Source organism: Lutjanus erythropterus, chromosome 10 (genome assembly GCF_056507025.1).
Source record: "Lutjanus erythropterus isolate fLutEry1 chromosome 10, fLutEry1.hap2, whole genome shotgun sequence".
Lineage (NCBI taxonomy): Eukaryota > Metazoa > Chordata > Actinopteri > Lutjaniformes > Lutjanidae > Lutjanus > Lutjanus erythropterus.
Window position 1 is genome coordinate 16,421,585 of NC_139326.1, and position 24,428 is coordinate 16,446,012.

Below are 24,428 nucleotides of genomic sequence, written 5' to 3' on the forward strand. Positions count from 1 at the left end.
CTAGAGACTATAAGTCAGGATATCTCAGCTGCACAAGTGTAAACTGCTCTTTTTATTAACTGGTTTCTTGCAAATGCCCCAGATATTATAGTTCTGTATTTTTACTTTTTTTTTAATTAATTTATTTATTTTTATTTATTTATTTTTGTTTGTTTGTTTGTTTGTTTAAAATCCTGCTTAGTTTCACTTAATTTCCTGAGTGTTTATACTTGTTTTTATTGTTTAAACAAATTTAGTTTTTATTGGTTTTAGTTTTCTTATAATAATGAGGGGGTATTTGTCAGGGGCAAGATTAAAGGAGTTAAGAATAAATTAAGTATAAACATACTGGATACCTCAGTGCCTCCTCCTCCTCAAGACATTTGCTGCATACGTTTATTTTATTTATTTTTTCTTAACTAAAATGTTTTTCCACACATTTTAGTTTTTAGTTTAGTTTTAGAGTTAAAATGATACCAGCCTCATAAGCAGGGACACTCAGACATTTTGAGGGGCTGTTTCTCTAACCTGATTAAATAAAAACATCCTAACGCTGCTCCATATGTTAGCCAGATAACTAACCAGAGGATATGACTACATTTCATTATGACTTCAGACTGTCTGCAGTCATCTAACTCAACCAGTTATTAAATGGTGGTAAAGTCAGAGGAAGTGTTAGATTTAACTTGCTGATACATGTAGACACCCTGACCCGCCCTTCTGCACATCTTTGCTCTTAATTGTAGGTTATTTCCCAGAATGTCAAACAGTTCCTTTAAGTGGTGACTATATCTTACACAAAGACTTTAACTACAGTATTATATGTTGTGATATTTAAACTGTAAGTCCCTCTCTAAGCTCCTTCAGTACCTCTGTTTAACGCCGCTGCCTGTTGGCGTGTATCTGCCTCCATCTGTCTCTGGTCCAGCGGCCGTTGTTCTGCGCCACTTCATGCAGCAGGTCCATGAAGGCGTAGTCGTTGCCGGACAGCAGCGTTTCATCATCCGGCGAGGCGCCACCAGAGGGAGGCTTTGAGCTCTGAGTGCTTCTGTTGTCTGGCCTCTGTCTGCTGGTCACAGCTCGCTTTGGTTCCGACTTGGTGGTGTTCTTTTCTGCAGGACCTTCTGCAGGTGTCAGGTGTTTTTTTGGACCAAATTTTTCCTGATTCAGAATCTGAGTTTCACTGATTGTCTGTTTCACAGTGGCTGGGTCCTGGTTCACCTCCTCCTCCTTAAGCTGTTCCCCTTGCTTCCTGTCAGCGGAGACATGAGCCTCATTGACAGAAGTGGTCATGTCATTTGGTTTTGAGGAGTGTCCCACATTTATTTTCAGAGGATCCTCTATTTGATTTCTCTCAGTCTCCTCATCCTTTTTGTCCTGGTCAGACGCAGAGGGATGCTCCATTTTGCTGAACTCTTTCTTCACCTCACCTGGAAACTCTGGTGTCCAAATGGTGAAGACATCAGAGCCCTCCTCCTCCTCCCCCTTCTCCATCATTTCACATCTTTTCTGCCACTGAAGTGCAGTTGGAGGCCAGGTGGAGATCCTACCCCTCAATTTCCTTGTCATTAATCTTTGTTCTGGACTTTCCGTGGACTGTTTGTTGAAATCATCAGCTTTACTCTGGTTTGTACCGATGCTCAGATAAGGCACAGTGTCAGTGTTGATAGAAACACAGCGGGGTTCTCCTTGCTTAGCATTTACATCAGTGCTCTTTGTTAGATTTTCTGTCTCATCTTCAGGTTCACTTCCCTGTTTCTGCTTTCCTTCAGATCGGTCTTTTGACTGAGCCTCTGTCTCAGTCTCTAAAGTCACCTGATTTCTCACAGGTGCACAAAAAGGAGACGTGAAGAGAACGGCATCAGCTGACTTCGCTCTGACTCCATTAAAGGATCTCATCCGTCTCGTCTCGGAGTCCCACTGATTGTTTTGTCTTATCTCAGAGCATCCTGGAGCCTGAGCGTGACTCAATCTGCTGCTGCTGTCTTCTTCTCTCGACTCATTTCCGTTTTCTTTTGGACATCCAGGCATCACAGTTTTGCTGTTACGTTTCCTGCGATGAAATACAACCAGGAAACACACCACAGACAGCAGCACAGACAGGACCACTGCAGAGGAGCAAGATGTGAGAGATAAAATCATTTTAAAGCATCTGATGATATTTTCCAGTACAATCAAACAAAAACAAAAAGAAAAACTAAACATACCGATCACAATGACGAGTGTGCAGGCCATACTTGTGTCAGACAATGGCTGTGGTGTCGTACAAGTTTCTAGAAGGAATAAATGAGATGTGATGCACAAATTATATGAGGTTAAACTACCAAAAAAATGAGAGGAAGCAGGCCTACCAGTCATTCCAGTGGATGTAGATACAGAATATATGGGCAGGTCAGAAGGTTTAGGATGGACAGAGGTCTCTGTCACTGATGGAGGTGACATCACGTGAGTTTCTAAAGGAAACAACACACAAACCAAAGGGATGGAACGATGCACGAGTCATTTATAGACTAAATGATTAATCTGATTCAGACTGATGACCAGTGAGTTCTGGTTAAACTGATCATGCTGCTGTGGCGCCATCTGCAGGTGAAATATCATCAAGCTTTCAGGATGACTCAGAGCAGAAGTGTATAGCAACCACCTAAATTTAGTTTGTTTTTTTTTAAAAGTGCTTTTGGTGTTGAGGTAGTTTATGTCAAACATGATTAGCCTTAAAGTACCTGACAAACAGAAAGTGTGTCTAACAGAGTTTCTGCAGGTTTAAACAGGTTAATTTAAGACTTTTTAAGACCTTTATGGATGCAATTTGAGAACTTTTTCACATCCATACTTCAAAACAAAAGTAAGAGTAAATTTAACTCTTATTACAGAATTAATATTAATTAATCCACAGCTGAAGCTCACTCAATGTGCTCCAATAAAATTCTGATCAGTTTGCATTAGTGGTTATTGGTCCCATGTTTGTTTGGTTTTTTTTAGTTGTTATGTGATCAATAAAATTTGTTGACCAGAAGCACATTTAAAAGCGAGTATGAGAAGAAAAGAAATATTATATATTTATCTTTTTTCATCAAATATTATGAAAAGAGGAGAATATTACATCTTTATTATCAGATCTTCAGGTTTTAACCCCATCAGTAGGCCTTACACTAAATTTTATTTATTTCATTTTTTTTCTAAACCAAGGAGGACCTCCACTGACATATTTATCCTGAATCCAAAATAAAAACTAAATTTGGCTGCTGGACTGGATGATCTAGAAATGACCACATGGTGGTGCTATCCACAAATAAGTATTTATTTCTCTGCCACAGGCCTAAATTTCCAACACATTTAATTGTTAAATGTATTGGAAAATTGTTTAATGTTAACTGTTGGATAATTTTTGGCAATGTCAATATTCTTATTTTAGGGCCAGAAGAAAAATAAAATGAGATCTCAAGAATAAGCTGAAATGTTTTGAGAAAGAAACAGTTATTTTGAGATAAGAGTCATATTTTGTGCAGTTCATTACTCTCATTGTGAACAGTTTTAACATGTCAAAAATCATGACCTAAAGTTTGTGGTTTCACAAACAAGCACCTTATTAACAAAGGTTTAATGATATTAGACATAAATAAAATATATGATGTGTGAAACAAAACTGAACATGTTAAGAAACAGGGACTTTGAGCCAAAGAGTGCAGAGATCAACATAAAGTTTGTCTCTAATAATCTCTCCTAATAGTCCGATTCTGGTGGCAAATCATTCTAAACGGAGACGAGAAGAACCAGATGTACCGGCGTGTGAAGCAGGTGCAGTGGTCGTTGTGAGGGTGTCAGTGGGTTCGGGTTGGACGGAGGTTTGTGTGTCTGATGTCAGCCGTGCTGGAGACGTAGCTACAGAAAACAACAGTGACACTAAGCGTAAATTATACAACAAAATTATTTATGCAAGGATTGAAAATACCCTGAATGCCTGGGATTAAATCCCAGAGTCCCGGGCCAATTAATAAGACTATGTCAAATATTTAATCACAGGTTAGTTGTAATAGGATCTGTGCCACTGCCTGATTTTAATGATGAATAATTTCAAATATGAAAACAAACTGAGAGAAGAATAACCAGATGTGCCGGTAGAAGGTAGGACAGTTGTGAGGATATCAGTAGGTTTTGGTTGGACGGAGGTTTTTGTCTCTGATGTTGACCATGCTGGAGGCGTAGCTATAAAAAACAACAGAGATACTGAGTACAAATGTAATGTAACTTTTAAAGTAATTTTAAACATTAATGAGAGCCGCATGTACCAGTGTGTGAAGAAGGGGCATCAGAGGGTTTGGGACGGACTGAGGTTTCTGTCTCTGTCTGTCTGTCTGTTTCTGTCTCTGAAGTCAGATGTGATGGAGGCGATGTCACAACTTCTGGGGAACAACAGAGATACTAAGCACAAATGATTTATATAAGGAGTTTTTACCCCTTTGAAGTTCTGCTCTGCTGTTTGTTAGAGCCCATTTTGAGTCACAAATAAAAAAAAAATGTCTTGAGCTTATTTCAACTGAATGGAGATATCTCTACCACTTGGTTCAAAGTATGTTATGCTAAAAAAATCCACTAGATGTCACAGTGTCTCTAAGTAGCATGGGTTTTCAGTCCTCTTCCTCACAGGAAGTTAGAAACGAGAAAAGTATATATATATATATATAAAAAGTGATATATAAATCACAATTGTAACAATGGGTGTTGCCATTGGACATCAAAAGGTTAAAATATCCTGATTGTACTGATGAATAATGTCAAAAATCAAAATACAAACCATTTGTACCAGTGGATGGTGGGGCTGTTGTGATGGTATCAGGTGGTGTCGCTGACAGCGGTCTTGTTGGAGGTGATGTCACACACACCGACACGTTCCACACAGGTCGACCCCTCAGGGGTGGAGGACTCGCACAGGTCACCTGCAGCGGTCTGTCCAGCAGAGATCTGCTCTGTAGATCTGAGGAGAGAAGCAGCTTTAGGGTTTCTAAACATCTGTAAAATACTCATGACTTTTTATTTGTCTCGTCTTTCACAAACCTTTAAAGGAGTCAACAAAGTCTTCAGCTTCACAGGAACAGTCCCAGGGGTTCCCGCCAAGCGCGATCCTGGTGGACCTGAGAGACCTGAAGACCTGAGGTGGCAGCCATGTCAGCTGGTTGTCAGACAAGTCCAACTTGGCCAACGTGGTCAGGGAGCTGAAACTATTTGGATCAATACTTCTGATCCTGTTTTTGTTCAGACTAAGCATTGTGAGGCCGGTGAGTCTGCTGAGCATCGACTCATTCAGAGCTTCTATCTGGTTTTCTGTCATGGTGACATCATTCAGGATCTCAGGCCGACTGAACCAGTTTGAGTTGATCTCTGTCAGCGAATTCTGGTTCAGACTGAGACTTGTGAGGTTGTGGAAAGAACTGAAGGCCCCTTCAGCAATCCTTGTGACACCAGCACTGTTGATGCTGAGCCTACTGAAGGAGGCAAGGTCATCGCTGCGTAACACAGTGGAGTTTATCTCCCCGACATCCGTCACAGCCAGCAACAGAGTCAGAGAACCGGGTGGGAAAGCTAGGAGAACATAATTATAATTACATTCAGGTGTCGATGGATATGAAACCTGAGATTAAACAATTCAACCGGAACTGAAGCAGTTCACATTACAGCTGCTTTCAAATCATACTCTCTGACCAGAGCTTCTGTTTTTGACTGTTCTCATGTTTAGACCACTTTTATTACATTATATTCATTCTAACAGATGCAATTTCTTTAACCTTTAAAAACAAAAGGCAAAAACAAGCAGATAAATAGTTATTGTACTTTAAATGCAAATTGAATTTTCTGAACATCTTATTTTAAATGTATTTCTGTGCCCCTAAAAACACTTTGAATAGCCTTTTGTCCAACTGTTGCTTTACTAATAAACTTGCCAATTAGAGAATAAAATACCTGCAGTAACAATTCAGACGTAAAAGGGAACCTCAGTCTCTCTCTCTCTCTGTAATATGAGTGACCTATATAAGCACATTTTCAGGATTCACTCAGGTTTTTTCTTGAGCAATTTCAAGGTCTGCTGCCATCTAGTGGCTGCAAACATTTTCTGACTACATTCATGAGCGATAAACATGTTCAGAAACGCTTCAGTTTTGAAACCATGGAGGTCAACAAAAGTTTTGATCATCAGAAGACACTAAAACTCTCATCTGTGCCGCATTATATCAGCTGAAATCACTGATTGAAGGGCAGATGCCATCAGGTAAAAGATATTGTGAGAATTATAGATCACAGGTGTGTAAAGTGCAAATTTTCTTCTTAGAACCTGTATTAAGCAAGATCTTTTTCATGCACAGTATCTTTTATGAAGTACATGTTGAGTTTCTATCTTAAAATAATATGAGTTTTAAAAATAATTTTATTATATTTATTTATTTATAGTTTTCTTCATAGCAATTATGTTGAGACATACCTACCTCATTACTAATATTATTATTTTTTAGCAACCTTCCATGCAGCTTTGGCGACTCCTAGTGGAGGTCAGACCACTGTTTGATATTATACTTGTATTACATTTCATAATAATAAAGACAAAATCTAGGTTTTATTGTTCCATCATTTCATATATTAGTCTGGTTTTCCTGTTAGACGCACTTGTTGACTCTGCTGCTACTAATCACACCACCGTCACTTTACCTTTTTTTTTTTCAAAATGCTCTTGCATAGTTTCTATTTTTTTCTCTTTTCATTTCAGTTTTACAAACCTCAATTATTTATGTCTCTTTCTATACTTACCTCCCCACTGGAGATGAAATAAAAGTTTATCTTGTCTAATAATTATAATAAATATAATAATTTTAATCTGCAATTAAAGATTTTTGTTTTACATTTTTCAAGATAATGTAAACTGAGGTTTAAAAAGTATAAAGCTAATTGCATTGCATTTTTTTTATAAAGCTGTGGTAAGGAAGACATTTAATTAAAGGTTAATCATCTGTCTTTAATGATCCACTATAAGTAGAATTTCAAACATTTTAAATCAAACTTAAGTCCTCACCTGTGGGTATGCTGACGCAGAATAAAGTGTTTCCCTCTTCGGAACAATATGCGCTAACTGTGCTCAAATGCACATTAAACAGCAACAAAGCAAGAACGTCAACGACTGCGGAGATACAGAAGAATCAGGTTAGCTTCAGCATTTCATTGTTTCCTACATTTCAGTGTTTGAACATGAAAAACATGCACTTACTCTTCATGATGACTGAGCTGATTGGCACAGGACGCAGGTCTACAACTTGAACTCCACCTGGAGTGAGAGTTTACCAAGTTTGAGGGTCTCATGATCACCTGAACCAGCAGGTGTGAAGAGGAAACACAGTTGCCATGGCAGATCACAGTTTGCCATGGTTATGAGTGCTCGCATGAAGGCGCTGAAGCCGCTGTTCCAGTTGGCTGGTAGAGTGTGAGTCAGTTAGCACCAGGGGAGGCCTGAAGATGTTTTGACTACTTAGATTGCTTAAATTAGAAACCCAGTGTCATGATGGATGACACATTTTGCTCTTTTGCTTTGAGAGGATTCACACAAGCCTGTAATATTAGTTCTAACATGTAAATCTGAAGAACATTAAACATCACAGTGAAAAGATGTGGCATCACATTTTGAGAAAAAAGTGAAAAAACAAAGAAAACTACATTTATATGACAGTGTATTAGGCCATTGTAGGTTTAAAAAAATAACTAAATAGAGAGCCTGGAGGTGGTTATCACAGCAAAAAACTTGTGTAAAAACCTGGAAAAATTGGTGAATTTACAAGAAATAAAAGTCACAATATTTACAATAAAAAGAAACAGCCAATCTCTGAGATTATAGGAGTTTTCCCCACTAATTTAGGAATCTATAAAAAAAAAAAAAAAAACATTAAAAAACTTGAAAAAAAAAATTTGTTGGGTTTTTTCCTTGTATATTTACAACTTCAATATCAGAGCCTTCACTCGTAGTATTACCTCGCTCCCCCAGTCCCCAGTTTTTTAAACCCACAATGGCCCTAATGTGCTGTTGTGCATTACTGAAGTCTGTGAGCTGTTGTGCAACAATTTACATCGGTGTGGTGTCTTAAAACTAGCAAAAAAACAAACAAACAGTGAGTCTCACAAATGGACAAAATCAAGCCATGAGAAAAGAATAAAAATGAAAAATGTGACTTTTATTCACTTGAAAATTTATTCCGTTCAGTGCTTCCATTTTTAAAATAAATAGATGGCATGGGACCAAAGATAAAATCAACAAGGATGAAAAGTACACTAGTGTAACAAAAATGGTGACCAAATGCCAATACAATCTTTTTAGTGAACATAAAAATACACTCACATACAAATAAAGATCTGCCACCTTCCCCACCCAAATGCCCCCAAAAACAAATCAAAATGCAGCAAATGAAATCAAGTATTCTGTTGTTTTTGGAGACAGCAGTAGTATCATATCAGCGGAGGCCCTTCAGCTTTTACATGTCAGTATTTAATCTTAGCGTTTGGTTTAGTTTTCACAATTTACGGAGCGCACAACAGCAGTGTTATCGATTAGTTCTCAGTTTTTATGCCCGTTCAGAAAGTAAAATTCCCCAACAAACAGAAAGTAAAGTGCTCGTGCAACACTTCTGGTTGTTCTCGAGGCCAACAAACGGTTTCCAAAAAAGCACTTTTGATGAAAAAAGACAGAGAGAAAGAGAAAGAGAGAGACGACGTGGCAGTGTTTGTCAACACCTTGGAGGAATGTTCTTTAATGTTGGTACATAACTGAACCACAGTCCCCCGCCCGCCCGCCCGCACACACAAACCCTTTTGTGAATATATCAAATACTGTCATTCGAACCAGTTACGGAGCAGCACAAAAACACTCTTCACAACAAGAGTGTGTGTGTGTGTGTGTGTGTGTAAGTGTGTGTGTGCTGCTCTCGAGGTTTAAGATGGGACAGGCCGACAAAAACACTCAGGGAGGGGAGAAGGAGAGGAGAAGGGGGAGAAGGGGCGAGTTACATTGCATGACAGAAGCCGTCGACAAGTGTTCATGAGTGCACCTTTATACAGGACAATTCAAGAGTGCCCAGTGGAAAGAGAAAACACAACTAAGCTCTAAACATCAGAGAATTCCTGTTATGATGAAAACACATAACATCAGCTCAAACTCTATACCACATTGCTTTAATTATAATTAAAAAATAAAAGCTAAAACAAAAAAAAAAAAGCATCATTTGTGTACCAAAACCTATCATTCACCCTCTTTTGACACCCTCAAGAAAAAGGATGTTCTGACAAATAAAAGTATTTAAAATGACCGTCGTTAACTTGTTTTTTTTTCTTTGCTATACACATATCCAGTGCTACACGATCAGCGTCTAGTTAAAAAGCGGTTGAATAAATAGACGATAGTACCACAATGCGTGAAAGGCCAACGGATGTCTGAGGGAGCCCTGAGGAGGAGCTCCCCTGCGACAAAAGAAGAAGACAGTTCAGAGCAGCAGGTTTTTTGGAGATCCCTGGTGAGGCAAAATCGGTAATGCCAGCCTGATTCGACAGATTCGACAGTCCACACAGGAAGAAGATTGTTGTTTTTCGTCGGGACGGCGGAGCGGTCCGACAGTCCTAAAGGGTTGTACAAAGGTCCCTTGCTTCGGAGTTTCTGAAAAGAGCAACAGAATACCCGATCTCCCCGCCCCCTTTGTCCGAAATTGGAGGCGTTTCCGGAGGGAAGGACTTTAGTGCTGCAGCTGAGCTCTCGACCAAGACAGTGCTGAACTAATAAATAAATACATCCACCACATATGAGAGAGACAGAGAAAAACAAAAAGCCACATGCTTTAGTCGTGGTCGTAGAAAAAACGGAGCCGGATCAAAAGAAACCTGAACAGATCGCACTGAGATCACAGGGAGAAAGAAGCAGCCGGCATTCCTCTTTTTGTTGCAAGCACCAGTCCCTCACACCACCTGTGACACACACACACCCACATGTATACACACACATACCTTTTCCCTTATTCCTGCCTTGGGTCACCTACAGACGACCACATAAATGTGGCCTCTCTCATGCAGGTTTCCAGGCTGACCATTGCGGCGAGCTTGGCTGTGGGCGTCAATGCAGTCTATTCAGGAAACAAGCGGGATGGGGGTCAGATGATTTGGATGATGGAGGGGGCGTTTTAAAATCCAGCCTGCTATTTTCCACTTTTCTTTGGCACAGCACTTCTCTTGGCCTGCCACAGGTGGTTGTGGATGGTCAGGGCGTCCACGCTGACCGACACAGTCTTGGCGGGGATGACGGTGAACTGCTTTCGGTCCGAGCTGTACTTGTACAGCTTGTCGATCATCTTCTTGCTGATGCTTTTGGGTCCCGTGCCCGTCAGCTTCTGGATCTCTTCGGTGTCAGGGAAGTATGTGTAGAGCGCCCGGAACTGGCAGCCGCCATCTCGAAATAAGATCATCATGTGGTTGGACTCGCACTTTTCCAACTCCTGGTGGGGACAGAGATTAAACGGAAGTAAGAAGAACGTTTTTGATATGGTGCTGATGTAATATTGAGGTTTATCACAGTAGCAGGTTTGTCAGTGGAAGGCTGCTTTTCAAATCTGAGTAAACAGAAAAATCTTTTGGCATGAAAAGACACTTTCCCCTCCCAATAATTTTGTTTGAAAAATCTTCGATTCGTTTTTGGTGTTTGTGATGTTGTTGACAAGAACAGTTCTCTGTGGCACGTAATCAAAGTTTAACAGTTAAATAAAGATTTTAGCTTAGATTTTTAATTTTTTTAAATTTGGGACTATTTGAAATGCTTAATCTATTTTAAATTTTGTCATATATTTAGTATTGAGGTCTCATTGAAACAGAAAAATAATACTACAGAGGTTTTCTGTGGGCTCATGATGCAGATTTTACTCTTATAGAAGAAATAATAAAGTTTGCTACATCTGTACCATGAAAAATGAATGATGTTGAAAAGACAGCAGTGGTTCAGAATTTCATGTGTGACATAAAATGATGGTAGCAGAAGCAAAAGTGGAAAAATCTACAGGCTAACTTAACCAGCTTTTTGAAAACAGTGACTTTATATAAACTGGTAAATCAAATAAATTCCACAGAGCAGATATTAACCAGGCACATGTGTGGTAAAGAACAGACCTCGAGGATCTGGTTCTTCTGCGGCTCGTTGACTTTGCCAGCCAGACAGCAATGGGAGATTGCATTGTGGATGATTGGCTTATTCGACTTGGCACTGGGCTCCTTGAATAGTTTGGGACCTAAAGAAGAAAAGCCAGTTAGACCACGTTAGAATTAAGCAACACATAAGAGAGAAAATAATTAGTCAGTCAGAGGACTATAAATTAACTGCGGCTAACAAGTCTATGCCACTTCAGCAGGTGACTACTACCCATTTATTGTGTTCTGAAAATTATGGCTAGCTCAACAGTGGCACTGATGTTTACTGTATCATACTGCAGGTAGGCCTGCCATATTGATCTCTGTCACTGTTAGCATAGCAATATATGAAAATAGCTTGCTAAGACTCCAACTAATTTATATTGTGCACTGACCAGTATATTCAGCCATGGAAGTGATGGAGGATGCAGTGGAGCCATTGTCCCAGTCTCTCTCTGCAGTCCGACTGTTGTTACGGCTGCCTGGAAACGACTCCACAGAGTCACAGCTGGAACATACAAGGAACAACACGGATGACATGAAAACAGTTCATGTAAACAGAAATTACTATAAATACTGCAAATTAAAACAACAATTAAAGTAAAACCAAAAAAACTATTTGTGAGTTATCTACCGCTGGGAGCCAGCTCCTCCAGAGTTGACGCTGTCAGCCTCGTTGGTCGCAGCAGAGGCCAGGGAAAGACTGGAGCCCGACTGGGCGTTGCTCAGGTTGTCAGCTATACAAAACAGAGAAGACACTTTCAATTTTTTTTTTTTAATGACAGTGTAACTTCAGAAGCAGCTGCTACATACACAGTTAAAACTTCATCCACTTTTATCCAACTTCAGAGAAGTTGGACTGAATATACTCAATTTTAGATGCCTATAAAACAATAATATTATTGAATGTATCCAAAATCTTGAATGTTGGTTGTACCATAGTTCTCTTAATTCATGTAACTTGAAGTAATGGAAAGATTAAAAGATGATTTCTTTTAACAATCTTATGAGATAATATTTCCTCATGTGCAATGTTTAGTTTAAATTGTTTGTAAAAGTTTATTTTATTTAACTGAAATGTTAATTTTCTGTGTTAATGTATGTGATGTAAGCAGTAGTGGTCTTTGATTGAGGTGAGGTGGCCCAGGTTCACTGCAAAACACTGAAGGAAACTGAATAACATCCTCAACAACCATCAGTGTTACTCAGTATTTTAACACATTAAATCCAAAGAGGTGCCAAAGACATTAAAAGTAAGTAGGAAATTAATCCCAGTCATGTAGGTATTAATGTGGTATTCATAACTGTAGGACACATAAAGTAAAATAAAACTGGCAGTGATCCAGTGCACCCCACAGCTCAGACTGAAGAAATAAATGAAGCGCACCAAGCTGAGACATGTAAAGACAAATGCCAAACCAGTGATGTAGCAATCTTACGTGTGGAAGAGCCCTTCGAGAAATTATCGCTGGAGGATTCCTCTCTGAAGACAGACTTGGGTCTGTGTTTCTGCTTCGGTTTGGGTGTTTTGGGCTTGACAAGGCCCTGTTCCTCAAACATCTCCTGCTGCTTCCTCCGCAGATACTCCTGCTTTATCAGCTCTCGCCGCGTCTTCTCCTCTTCTTTACGCAGGCGATCTTCCTCAGCCTTCCGTCTGAAAGAAACCAAACATCTGATTTTTGGCTTTTTTTGGGGGGGGTAACATCTGAATCAAGTGCTGACATGGGGATAAGCAAGTTACCTAGCTTCGTCTCTTTTTAGCTCCGATTCTGCTTCTAGTTGTTGCTTACGGAGTCGAGCCTCCTCAGCTTTCTTCTGCTGCTTCAGCAAGAATGCTGCTCTCTTCTTAGCAAGCTCATCCTCCGCCTTCTGCTCGTCCTTGAACATGAAAAGATGACACTGGAACATTAGTTGTGTATTAAAGCATTTAATCAGGCTCTCATATTCTGTTTCTCATATTCATGTACTAAATTATGTAGATTACTAAAAAAAAAGGACAATGTCAAAGATGTATCAATAATTATCAAAAATAATAGAATCCCACATATTAACTAGTATTTCATCAGTTAATTACTTGCGCTGAAGGTGAAGATTTGAATCATCAGTTTGAGATGCCTCAGTCAGATACTCTACAAGCTGAGTAGCAGAGCTGGCCGATACAGCTTATTAATATCATCTTGATTTTTTTTGGCTATGTTGTGATGTACACTGTGTATCTTGACATACACATACTCTCTAAAATGTCATTTTCTCAACAGATTCAACAAAGTCTCAGATAGTGCAAACATATAATGATCTTACAGAAAATAACTATCAGTGTTTCCACAAAATAATTGCACATTTTTTGATAAATAATCATCAGTAATGTGAATAATAAAGACTAAGTGGGTAAAGGCAAAGAAGAGAACAGCTGTGACAGTCTGGTACATTCAGAAAATTACATCACTTTACTGTAAAGCAGCATTTAAAACCAGGAAAAGACAACACTTATGCCATATCATAATATAACAATATCCAGAATCTAAGACAACATCCAGCCTCATATCACAATATTGATAATATTAACCCTCTCTAATCTAACAGTCAGTTTTTGTCAGTGTGCATTACTATAACAGGACGAAACAGACAGAACCTACAAAAATGAGAACATTTCAAAGAGGAATTAAAAACCCATGTGACAAATGCTGTTGGTTAACTGATGAGACCTGATAAAATGAGTGGTTGGCAAACATCTTTTTTTTTTTTTTTTAAACAGTGTCATGGTACACAGAGCAATGACACAGCAAGACAGCCTGTAAACTTTACACACCAAGCTTTAAAAGCACCACAAACCACAAAACTAACTGATGGAAGTGGAGAGGAGTGATAGAAATAGAGGGCAGGTGAGGTGCTGCTGACAGTGCAGCCTAAGAGAAATACTCTACAGTGTCGACACTTTCACTTTCTCTGACTGTATAGTCTTACTGGTAAAATACACTCATGTAGGCCGATATAGGAGTTTACTGTAGTGCACTGAACTTAAAAAAACGGAAAGTCTTCACATCTTAACGCGCAAAGCCAATTCAACTGAAAGAACTTTGAGTAGGGTACAGCAAGACAATGGACCACTGTGATGTATAAAATTAGCGCTGTAATAGAAACTTGATACATTAAATTACTATTTCAATTTCATGTAAAGTCATTACCTTGAAGAAGAAGCCCATGACTGACTTCTGCTCTCCATCACCTCCGTCGGTTGTTCTGTCCTCTGCTGACTCCTCGTCCTCGGGGGCTTTCAGCTCTGACAGATCGACCTCGATGAGGTGGGCCTTGCTGCGCTGCACCTCCTCTGATGGGATGTTCTCTTTCCCTGAACCGTCTGAAGAGTTGAGCTCAGACTCTCTCATGGTGCTGGACAGGCACTCGTCCAAGGACACTTCTGGGGTGACCACGGCCGTCAGGTCCACGCGGGTTGGCAGACGCAGGTTTGCTTCATCACGGAGCCGGAAGGTGGCGCTCCGAATGTGACCGGAACCCGGCCTGTCGATTGTCTCTCCTGCTGTGGGGTTTCTGGAACTGTCAGGCTGCTCGGCCCTGGGGGACCTGCCCCCAGCTGACTGCCTCGGGTGTGGTAATGTCTCTGAGCCACTCTGAGTGGGGGTTAGGGTCCTGGCGGCCTGCCGGCTCTGCTCCTTGGAGATCTTTAGCTCTGATGGTTTGGACCTGGAGCTCCGGCCCGAGCTCAGCTTGGGAGGTTTCCTGGTGGGGGCGGTGCTGCTGCCGGAGAGGTGCTCCACATAGTGAAAGCTCGCCCCTGCTTTAGAATCACTGTTTTTGTCAACAGGAGGAGGAGCTGCACCAGGGGGGGACTGTACATTCTGTTTCATCAGCATCTCCTGCTGCAGCGACAGCTGCATCATTTGCTGCTGGATGCTGCCAATGGCATCATTCAGCAGTTCGATCGAGCGGCTACACTCATTCAGGTCCAACTCGTCATCTAGATAGAAGCTGCCGCCGTTCCCTTTCTTGTCTGCTTCTAAGGCACCTGGCGGGGTGGTTCCCTCCACCTCTTTGTCCCCCCTCAGGGCATCCACACACATGTCATCTTTACTTGATGGTCCTTTCTCCCCAGCAAGCTCATCTTTAGAGATGTCAGCTTTTAACGGGTTAGGTAATGTGTCACTCTTGCCTCCACCTTTCTTTACAATGTGGAGGAAGGCCGCCTTTCCCAGCTTCTGCCTCTGCCTTGCAGACAGCACCTCCATCTTCTTCTTCTGGTGCTCGATGGCACGTCTCTTTTCCTCCAGCTGCATTCGGAGCTGGACGAGCTCAGAAGCCAATACGTTAGCACCGCCACTACCATCACCTGAACGAGAGCATCCTCCCAATGGTGAGGAGGGGCTCTGGTCTCTTTTGAGCCTCCAAGAGGAGGCCAGGGGCCCACTGCTCTCTGATCCATCTGGAGTGGTCCTCTGGGAGCTGGAGGCACTGGAGCGGAGGTCATGGTTGCTGCCGAAGCGCTGCTGCTGGGCTTTGCGCTCAGCAAAGGAGGTCATGCGCACGCTGCCACTAGCCATGCTACTGGTCTGGGAGTGAGCGCTGAGACAGGGGCTTGAGCGACCACTGCCTCCATTCATGTCTTTGTCCTCATGCTCTTTAACATTCATGTCCTCTTGGAGTTTGGCTGATTCTTCTTCTTCATTTTCCTCAATAAAGGCTTTCCGTGACCAGTTGGGGTCCTTAGTGGTAACAGCTTCATCCAGGTCCTCTTCCTCTTCATCCAGGTCCTCAAGCTCATCATCCAGGCCCTGGCCAGACTTTGGTTCTTCAGAATCTGAGTGCAGGTAGAAACCCCCGGCAGGCTCTCTGGACAAGGGGTCCACGCTGCTCGTAACAATGGGCCTGAAACCTGCCTGATCCTGAGGAAGTTCCTCTAACAAGTCTGCCTCCTCACTCGGAGGGGTGAAAGTTTGGTTCAGGCTGCTGGGAGCTTTCCTACGAACAGCCGACGTAGATCCATCTCCTCGGCGGAGAGAGCCCCTCCCTGAAGAGCGGGGCACCTCACCACTCTCCTCCTCCTTGTTTAGGCATACAGACTTCTCTTTAGCCGGTTTGAGCACGGCAGGCATCAGTGGTTCTAGGTAAAAGCTATCCGGTGCAGGTTGGGACTCGGTGGAAGGTTTGGATCCCACTGTGGCAGATGTTTGTGTCCCGTCAACCCGTTTAGGGACGACAGAACCGTCAGTCCTGGCAACTGCCGCCAGAGTTTCTTCTTCGTCCTCAATGTTGACATTTCCCAGGAGGCCATGGCCATTGACCCTGCGCACTGCAGCCTGTGGTGGCTGGTGGACAGAGGTCTGGTGTTTGGGTGTGACATTGACAACGTTGGACGCCAGGCTGTCCTTACTTATGGAGCGAGCCAGACTCACACTGTCACCAGAAGCCATGTCCGCATCGCTATCTGTGGCTGAATGAAACATGAAGGGGCTTAGTGTGGACAGCGGTCTGCAGAAGGAGAGAGTGGGAAAATGAAATCAATATGACATACAGCTTACAATGTATGGAATATGTGCACTTTCATCAGCATACTTAAAGTTCAAGCCAAAGGTCTACCACTCTGACAGAGTTACTAGTTCATTGAAAAAGTAAAAACATTTCCTGCATATCACATCTGGCACAAGCAAGCAGAGAAATCCATCCCATCCACTGGACACAGTCGCACATGTAGCCAAAGTATGAAGGTTCAAGAGCAGTTTTCACATAAAATAATGATAGTGAGTTTTATTTTTACCATCAAAGTCTTTGTAAAAGAATAATGTGAAGAAAAGCAAGCAATATTATAGTAGAAACAAAAAAAAAAAAAAAAACAGCTCCACTGGATCAGTTTCTTGTATATAGAACCTGTTCATACTTTAGATATTGCCTCATAAAAATTTGGAGAGCTTGCACTATTCAATGTGTAGACTATTTCTGGTCTTTCTTCTTAAAAATAAAGTATAATTTTTTAATTTGGAGAAAAACTGCTGTAGAAACCTCATACCTTGGCTGCAAATAATGACTATTTGCATTACTGATTAATCTGTCAATTATTTTCTATTTTAATCTTTTGGATGATGAAAAATTGGAAAACAGTACAAAAGAATGCCCATTACAATATCCTAAAGCACTTGTTGTCAACAGTAAATGTTTTCTTAAGTCTGAACAACTCTCCAAAAACCCAAAATTTTATTACTATAGCATAACACATTTATTACTCTAGGATTCCAAAAAAGCTGTGGCACTGTAAATAAAAACAGAATATACCCATTTGCAAACGAACTGTTAAGTGGCAAAGGTTTAACAAAGTGTTCCTGAGCCCATGTAATGATATTCGTTATACAATCATGTGTTTTATGAAGTGGTGAATTTCTCCCTGTCCATGCTTGTGAATGACTAAGTCTTTGAAGGATACTCCTTTCATCACCAATCATGATAATATTACCTGTTACCAATTAACCTGTTTACCTGTTTAATGTTTTGCCAACACATTAATGATGAAACCATTAAATGTTCCAGATTGTTACTTGAAAATGAATTGAACAGTTAATGAATTATCAGATAACAGTTGATAATTCATTTTATTTTGACTGACTAATCAATCTATTGACTAATCACTGCAGCTCTACAAATATGCACAATTTGCCATATTAATGATATTAATGCAAGTAGACAAATAGACCAATGTGAGTGAATGTGGAACTCCAGAATATTTACCATTATCCACTACAATTTAAATACATAATGACCCGCCAAAAGTCCTCTTTTCTTTAAAACTGTCATCCTCTCACCTTCACAGCAGTATCTGCGTTGACATTTTTTTGCAATCCAAACACATAAGTACAAACATTTGTTTTAGACTAGAGCCCATTTGGAAAATATACTCTGTCTAAATTTTTAACTACTTTGTGTACCTCTGCCTCTTGTCGGGCCAGGCAACAACAGAGCCTCTGGGTTGTCCATCCATCTGAGTCAGGGAGTTAGAGCGGTTTCTGAGACCTAACCAGAAACACACACACAAGCAATAAATTAGTATAAAAGCAGCTGCTCGTCACCATGATATAATGAAAGGAGAACATAAACTAAAAAGCATTTTCCTTACCTGCACCATCTTCTCCTTGCTGCTTTTGTTGCCTCTGTCGGAGGGGCAGGAGTGGGTGGGAAGGACTAAAGGTTGGACCCCCTTTACTAAAAGCCAAGAAATCACTTTTTTTAGCAGGTATGCAAAATCGTAACTGTCATTCAGACACTATTAGCAGAGCAGATTATCAGAAATTTGTGCAGGTCTAGCCAGGTACACAGGTTACGCCAAAGACAACACAACCAAACACAATCTCCCCATAACAAGAACATTCAGTTATCTTTCATCACAGGCACAGTAACAGCCATTTTTTCCAACAGACAACAGACAAACAAGTGGCATGAAAAACCTCCAACTGACAGTTGTGCACCCTTTAAGATGGTTAACCTCAACATTCAGTCTCCCACTCAAGTGTTAACAATGCACACACAGACACAGTGTGCAAATTGTGCAAATGATTACTTAATTTGGTGAGGTGGAAGACAAAGGGCTAGAGGTGGAGGACACATGAAAATGAAGGACAGACACTGCTGCATATCTACCCGTCCTTGTAGGGCTACTGTAACTGGTTAGGAGACAGGATCATGATGAGGCGAAATGAGAATGAAAGTGAGAGAAGACTTACAGGGAGTCAGAGTCTTCAGGGTGCAGGAAGTACCTGTTACAGACTTCTGGGCTGCTCTGGTTATCAGCCACACCAGGGCTTGCCAGGAAGCTGCGCTTGGTGGCGTTGGAGATAGGCACTGATGGGCGGGCACTCTTGGGCTGAGCTATGGCTCGAGCTGAGGAGAGGAGAGCAGAAAGAAAAAGGTGTTCATCATTTAAAACAGTAGTACTAACATTCAGGAATTTCACTGTGGTTTACCATCAAACCAGTAATCATTTCATTCCTAATTTGTATGGTAGAGGCTGACATTTTTTGGCAATCACATCTTGCAGGGAAAGAGTCAATTTCATTTATCACATGACTAGGGGCAGGGCAGCAAAAAAGTTGATGAGAGCAGGAACCATAATAAAAAGTTTCTATATAACAATATGCATTTCTAATATGCTTAAACACTATTTACTTTATCTTGAACATAATGCAAATCTCTCTGTTGTCTTTTTTTTAAATTCTCTTTCATTCTACATTGTCTGCTTTGGTGGCTGGTTGCAGTCACTGCATGTAGTGTGTGGACTGATGGGAACGTAATAAGACAGCAGTCAGTCTTCTGGCATTGGGACAGGACAGGAATGTTTGTGTGGGAGAGGGATGGGCAGGAGTGAAAATCCACTCCCATGTCACCCTCTACTGTACTGCATCAATTGAAAGGTGAGTTTATATTTTTAGTAACTTCCAGGATGCTAAACAATGTGGTCCAATTATACTATACAGTGTGTAACATTAAAACCTGCTTATTCATCAGTCTTTCACCAATGTGATTCATCATCATTTTAAGATATTGTACCCAGAGAGTAATCACATATAGAAATCAACACTTACCATCTTTGAACTCTTGGAGATCTCTCGGCTGGACAAACTCTGGCTTGACAGTCTCAAACCACCAGAAGAGTTCAGCAATGAACACCATCACATTGTGCTACAAAGAGAGCAAAAGAAGCAGGTTAAAAAGACTTGAATGAAGACTCTTGATCACAAAGCTTAGAAAAAAACAACAAGAATGGCTAAGCCAATTCTGACAAATGTGAATTGAAACACAGTATGCCAGTGTTTGTACCTTGAGCACGAGTGGCGAGTAGAGCATGTCCTCCGTCGTCAGATAGAAACTTTTATTCAGATACTCGTTGGCAAACTCTTTGAGTAGCTGGATGTTGTACAGGCTATCAGCGATGGAGGGCACTTCCTTCAGGCAAATATCTGATCACAGGGGCAGAGAGCAGCAGGTCAGATCAGGATACAACTCAATGACCTGATGGCTATAAATGTCACACTGACTGGACTGGGACAGTAAGCCATGTGCAAGTGCCAAAAATAGTATCACACATGGATATTAAATTCAATGTGTTGGCAAATAAAGCTTGATGCTCTTCGAGAGTAACTGATAATTAGTAAGATATAGCTACTGAATGTGGGCGTGTGCATAAGAGTGCAGCATACCCTCCAGCTTCATGAGGTCAGGGCAGTAGCAGTGGACCACAGTGAGCAGTGCAGCTCCGTCACAAACATCCCTCATCAGGTCTTCCAGCAGTGGGAAGAAGGGCAGCTGACGGCCTGAAGCATGCTCCCGACGATACCGTACCTAACCACCAGGGGGACAGGATGAGGGTTTTATGAGAAGAAGAGCCACAAACAACCACCACAGCACTACCAACCAATGACACATCATAAAACATCCTAAATGCAGTGACTAGTATCACGCAACAACAAATCTCTTCTGTTGTGAGATTCACATCTGAACTAGTCAAGGCATATATTGATCTCGGATGTTTTCTTCTCCAGTTAATGCTCTAGGCTATTAATTTAAGCATCACCTCAAGGTTCTCCCCGGGAATTTCAAAACAAAAGTTGTTTGTTTTTTATATAAGCTTATACTGAACAGCAGGTTGAGTGAAATTTCCAAAAGAATATTATGCTGAATGACAAAATCTTGTGGCATCATGATCAAGCAGTTTAGGGAGAACCCTGAAGACCTGGTTAACCATGAGGAGATGGAGGTGGAGTTGTTAGAGCAGTGATATGAACAACACAGAGTGGATGGTCAGCCTTCCTCAGGCCTTAGTGGTGGAGTCCAGTCAAACTAGGCAACGTGAGCCAGCTGACTGGGAGGGAAACTGGGGTAATCACTGGCCCACTTATAGGAAATGAGTGCGTGGTTAGTTCAGAGAAACTCACTCACCCCAGATGGATTAGTTTTAGATACATACTCTATACAGCTGGTAAAGATGGCCATTTTCAGTATCGATTTCAGTTTCCAGAGTTTATTGATCAAACTGAGCAAAAGAACAGTTTAACTAAACACAACAAACTCAAATAATAAAGACTGGTACATACGCATGTGCACCCATTAGAGAATCTAGACATGGAGATTACAGACCTACATGTGATTTGCAGCAACATAAATATAGACCACACGGGTTCCAAAGCAGACTGTACTGACTGGTACCGCTGCATCTGACTTCAAATGCTTCTGCATGATTTACAAATATTAATTTTACACTGGGAACACCACTCCTTTCATAATGACTAATCAATCCGCCATTCTTGTTGACACTTGCAAAGGAGGAATAAAGGAGATTAATGAAAGTTAATTAGAAATGCAGATCAGGCTGCAGTATAACGAGTAATGAGAGGTGTGCAAGACAGTTGCTTCACATGATGCAGAACTGGGAATGACTGCAATAGAGCTCAACAGTGAGGCACTGGAAGTAAAAATCCCATTCATATTCTGAACATAGGATTTAGATTATTTGTCAAACGTTTTTGTAACTTTTCTTAATGGAAAGTTAACTTGTATGTTCATAATAAAAACACTGCCTATTGAACAACTTTTTCTTCCAAAGTTCTCCAGGTTACTCCTCCTTTTCTGTTTCCCAACATTTCTTCTACTCTCTTCTCCCCTTATGTCATCTTTCACATTTTCTTGCCTTCTCCACTCATGTCCTCTCCCATATATCTCCCTCTTTTCTTTCCCTAAATCTTCTCTATCTCTTGCTCTTGGAGTCTATCGCTCCTCAATGCAGACAACATGCTAGCATGTGCATGTGTGTGGATGTGACATTAAAGTGTCACTGTGGGCATGACGTGAACCATCGTGCGGTGCATGCGAGTGAATTTGTTCAGGACAGAAACAAATACAGCCTATGTGAGAGATCAATCTGTGCAAAAAAAAAAAAAAAAAAAAAACTGCAGTGCAGAAATACCAAACTACAGCAAAGAGGTCATTTAGACACCCCTATAGTTTAGTTTATAGTTTCTAACAAAGGGCATTGATCAGTAAATTGTCACATTCAGTATGCAGCTTGGTCATAATTCTTAAAAAAAAAAAAAGACTAATCTAAAGAATTATTTACTTATGTTGAGTCTATAAATAAAAAAGTTATCATTTGCTGATATTGTTGATATTTTAAACGTTTAAATATGAGTATATGCCTAAAGGAAAATGCAATATTTATTTTTAACACTAATTGATAAAAGATGCCAAACCTTGGCGCAAGTCTGGCAAAACTATGAGCCACCATGCACAATTTAAAAAGAGCACAAACAGCACAACACAGCTGAGAAGTTAAGATATTTATCTACATAACTTACAATACACAGCATTTTCTTAACATTTACTCAGATGCACCTACAATGTGTTGGGAGGCCATACCACAAAATTAAACCAACTGTGCTAAAGCAGCTGTTGTCACAAATCACAGGTGAAAAAACTACCAACCAAAGAAGCTCTACTACTAAAAGAGTTCTACATAAGGGAGTCTACTCATGACTACGAGGGAGCACTGTACCGCTTCGGAGAGCTCCTCTGGCTCCAGCATGCAGTGGGCCAGCTCGTGCATGACATCAGGCTGACACACACACACAGAGCAGAGATACTGTCAGAGGAGGCCGTGGCACAGAGGAAACAGTGTGTGAGAGCAGAGGAGAGAGACCGGAGGGGGAATGACAAAGCAGATCAGTGAGAGGAGGTGGCCAGGGATGGGACTGCAAAGCAAAGGAGAGGTGTAGGCATGGATTTGCTCCTATTCTCACTGGGCAAGCAAATACCACATACACACACGCACAGCGAATCCACATGGCCTACTTCAGCTTGAAATGAGATAGCACACATTGCGTAGCTAAAAGAATATCTTTTGACACTTCACAAAGGCCAGAATAACCTAACACCTGTGTGGTATATTTGCCACAAGGGGAAAAAAGAAATAAAAAAAATAAAAAAAAAACTGTCAGCCTTCTCCCCCTTGCTGACACACTGGCTACAAGCAGCACAGAATGAGCTTGAATGAGCCATGGTGAAGTGTGCGCGCACATCAACACAGAACTATGCGTGCAAGGGGGAGAGGGCGAAGAAAATGGGGTTATGGGGAGGGGGGCTGGCATCCAACTTACAGGGACTAGCTTCCAATACCATTTGGAGGGAGACTATCCAGTTTGCAGGGATAAGAGAGGGGAGGAAGGGAGGGACAGATGAGGAACAGGAGCAGAAAGATTAACAGGTCAGAGGTCACAGACAAAGGATTGGATCTGCTTCCGGTTCAAACAGAGAAAAAGAAAGCAGGGTCAGAACAACTCCAAAATGCCATTAGGGAGAAACATTCCTCATTAAAACTAAGGATCCTGCTGTTGTCTTGAAGCAGATATTGTCTTGATAAAGATTTTGTGGTGATGATAAAAGCTTAATGAGGAAATGTTCTTAATAAAAAGGAGTTACGTCTAAAAGTCCCACAAAACCAGAAATTTGGAGCTACAGGCAGAAACTTCTGGCTCTGGTATTTTAGGGTTTGGGAATTCTCTCCCATAAAAGAAGCAACTGGAGGACACTGTGAGTTGCTTTACCTTTTGGTGGCTGGGCGATTCCAGGGGGTGGTGTTTGACTTTGTGCTCCCTTTCTGTGATCTCTCTCATCTTCATGTTCACCTGCAGAGGAAATAATGATACTTTCAGGACGTTTGCATGCATTCAAGAAACCAGGTTTTAAGATTATTTTAAGAATGTGTTCGCATATTTTGTAGTAACACTGTTACATTAAATCTGCATATACATGGAACAGGTCAGTAGCCAGGTTTCTCGCCTCCAACCTCATTTTGAAAGATTGGCTCACTTGTTTTAACTTGTTTTACTTTCTTCCTGGGCGCACGTGTCTTTGTTGGAGCAAACTGACAGCTCAGTGAGAGAACTAACAAACAGAACTCTTTGTCACAGCACAAATGTTTCTGAATTTTACCAATTGTCAATTATTTAGTAGTGGAAAGTTATTTAGAGTTCTGGAGGCTAGTTTGTGTTAGTTTCAGTCTGGCTGGCAAAAAATCTGCATTCTCCAGGAGAAATCTACCACGAGAAATCATGTTTCTCTAAACTTATACCCCAGTTACAGTCACTAGGTGTTTTCTTTACATGAAACGTGAGAATTCACTATCCGAAGAAAGTTGACTATCACCCAGTCACTTATAGGAAAAATTCATTGCTTTTCATGTGGATGTCCAGTCAGTGTCGATGATAAACTTA

The 24,428-nt window shown here is 41.0% G+C and overlaps 2 protein-coding genes across 4 annotated transcripts in view; both read right to left on the reverse strand.

Moving 5' to 3' along the window:
* Positions 1-737: 737 nt before the first annotated feature.
* LOC146320212 (uncharacterized) lies at positions 738-7,387 on the reverse strand. The gene is made up of 10 exons (XM_084729049.1): positions 7,330-7,387; positions 7,232-7,288; positions 5,035-5,559; positions 4,784-4,954; positions 4,269-4,379; positions 4,072-4,185; positions 3,763-3,861; positions 2,331-2,432; positions 2,187-2,252; positions 738-2,087 (listed from the first exon to the last, which is right to left on the reverse strand). Exons 1-10 carry the CDS (start codon positions 7,385-7,387, stop codon positions 856-858), a joined length of 2,535 nt encoding a protein of 844 aa, XP_084585175.1. The 3' UTR covers positions 738-855.
* A 778-nt stretch (positions 7,388-8,165) lies between these two features.
* camsap1b (calmodulin regulated spectrin-associated protein 1b) overlaps positions 8,166-24,428 on the reverse strand; it is a 30,457-nt gene continuing 14,194 nt past the window's right edge. The window contains exons 5-19 of one of the 3 annotated variants that reach the window (XM_084728396.1): positions 23,760-23,840; positions 23,313-23,345; positions 20,364-20,505; positions 19,984-20,123; positions 19,749-19,845; positions 18,891-19,047; positions 18,287-18,372; positions 18,099-18,183; positions 14,355-16,653; positions 12,911-13,047; positions 12,609-12,823; positions 11,804-11,906; positions 11,565-11,677; positions 11,152-11,270; positions 8,166-10,487 (exon numbers count right to left, since the gene is read on the reverse strand). In XM_084728396.1, the coding sequence (XP_084584522.1) occupies positions 10,191-10,487; positions 11,152-11,270; positions 11,565-11,677; positions 11,804-11,906; positions 12,609-12,823; positions 12,911-13,047; positions 14,355-16,653; positions 18,099-18,183; positions 18,287-18,372; positions 18,891-19,047; positions 19,749-19,845; positions 19,984-20,123; positions 20,364-20,505; positions 23,313-23,345; positions 23,760-23,840 (4,104 nt within the window). In that variant the 3' untranslated portion in view covers positions 8,166-10,190. The remainder of the gene's footprint in view (positions 10,488-11,151; positions 11,271-11,564; positions 11,678-11,803; positions 11,907-12,608; positions 12,824-12,910; positions 13,048-14,354; positions 16,654-18,098; positions 18,184-18,286; positions 18,373-18,890; positions 19,048-19,748; positions 19,846-19,983; positions 20,124-20,363; positions 20,506-23,312; positions 23,346-23,759; positions 23,841-24,428) is intronic. The other 2 variants (XM_084728398.1, XM_084728397.1) reach the window with 2 other exon arrangements.

What these genes read in the sequence shown, in the direction of transcription:
- LOC146320212 (XM_084729049.1), bottom strand. Translation starts at nt 7,387, where the DNA reads ATGGCAAACTGTGATCTGCCATGGCAACTGTGTTTCCTCTTCACACCT. An exon ending in TACATCCACTGGAATGACTG is followed by an intron (nt 2,253 to 2,330) that starts GTAGGCCTGCTT and finishes TATTCCTTCTAG; the next exon opens with AAACTTGTACGACACCACAG. An exon ending in CACACTCGTCATTGTGATCG is followed by an intron (nt 2,088 to 2,186) that starts GTATGTTTAGTT and finishes GCTCCTCTGCAG; the next exon opens with TGGTCCTGTCTGTGCTGCTG.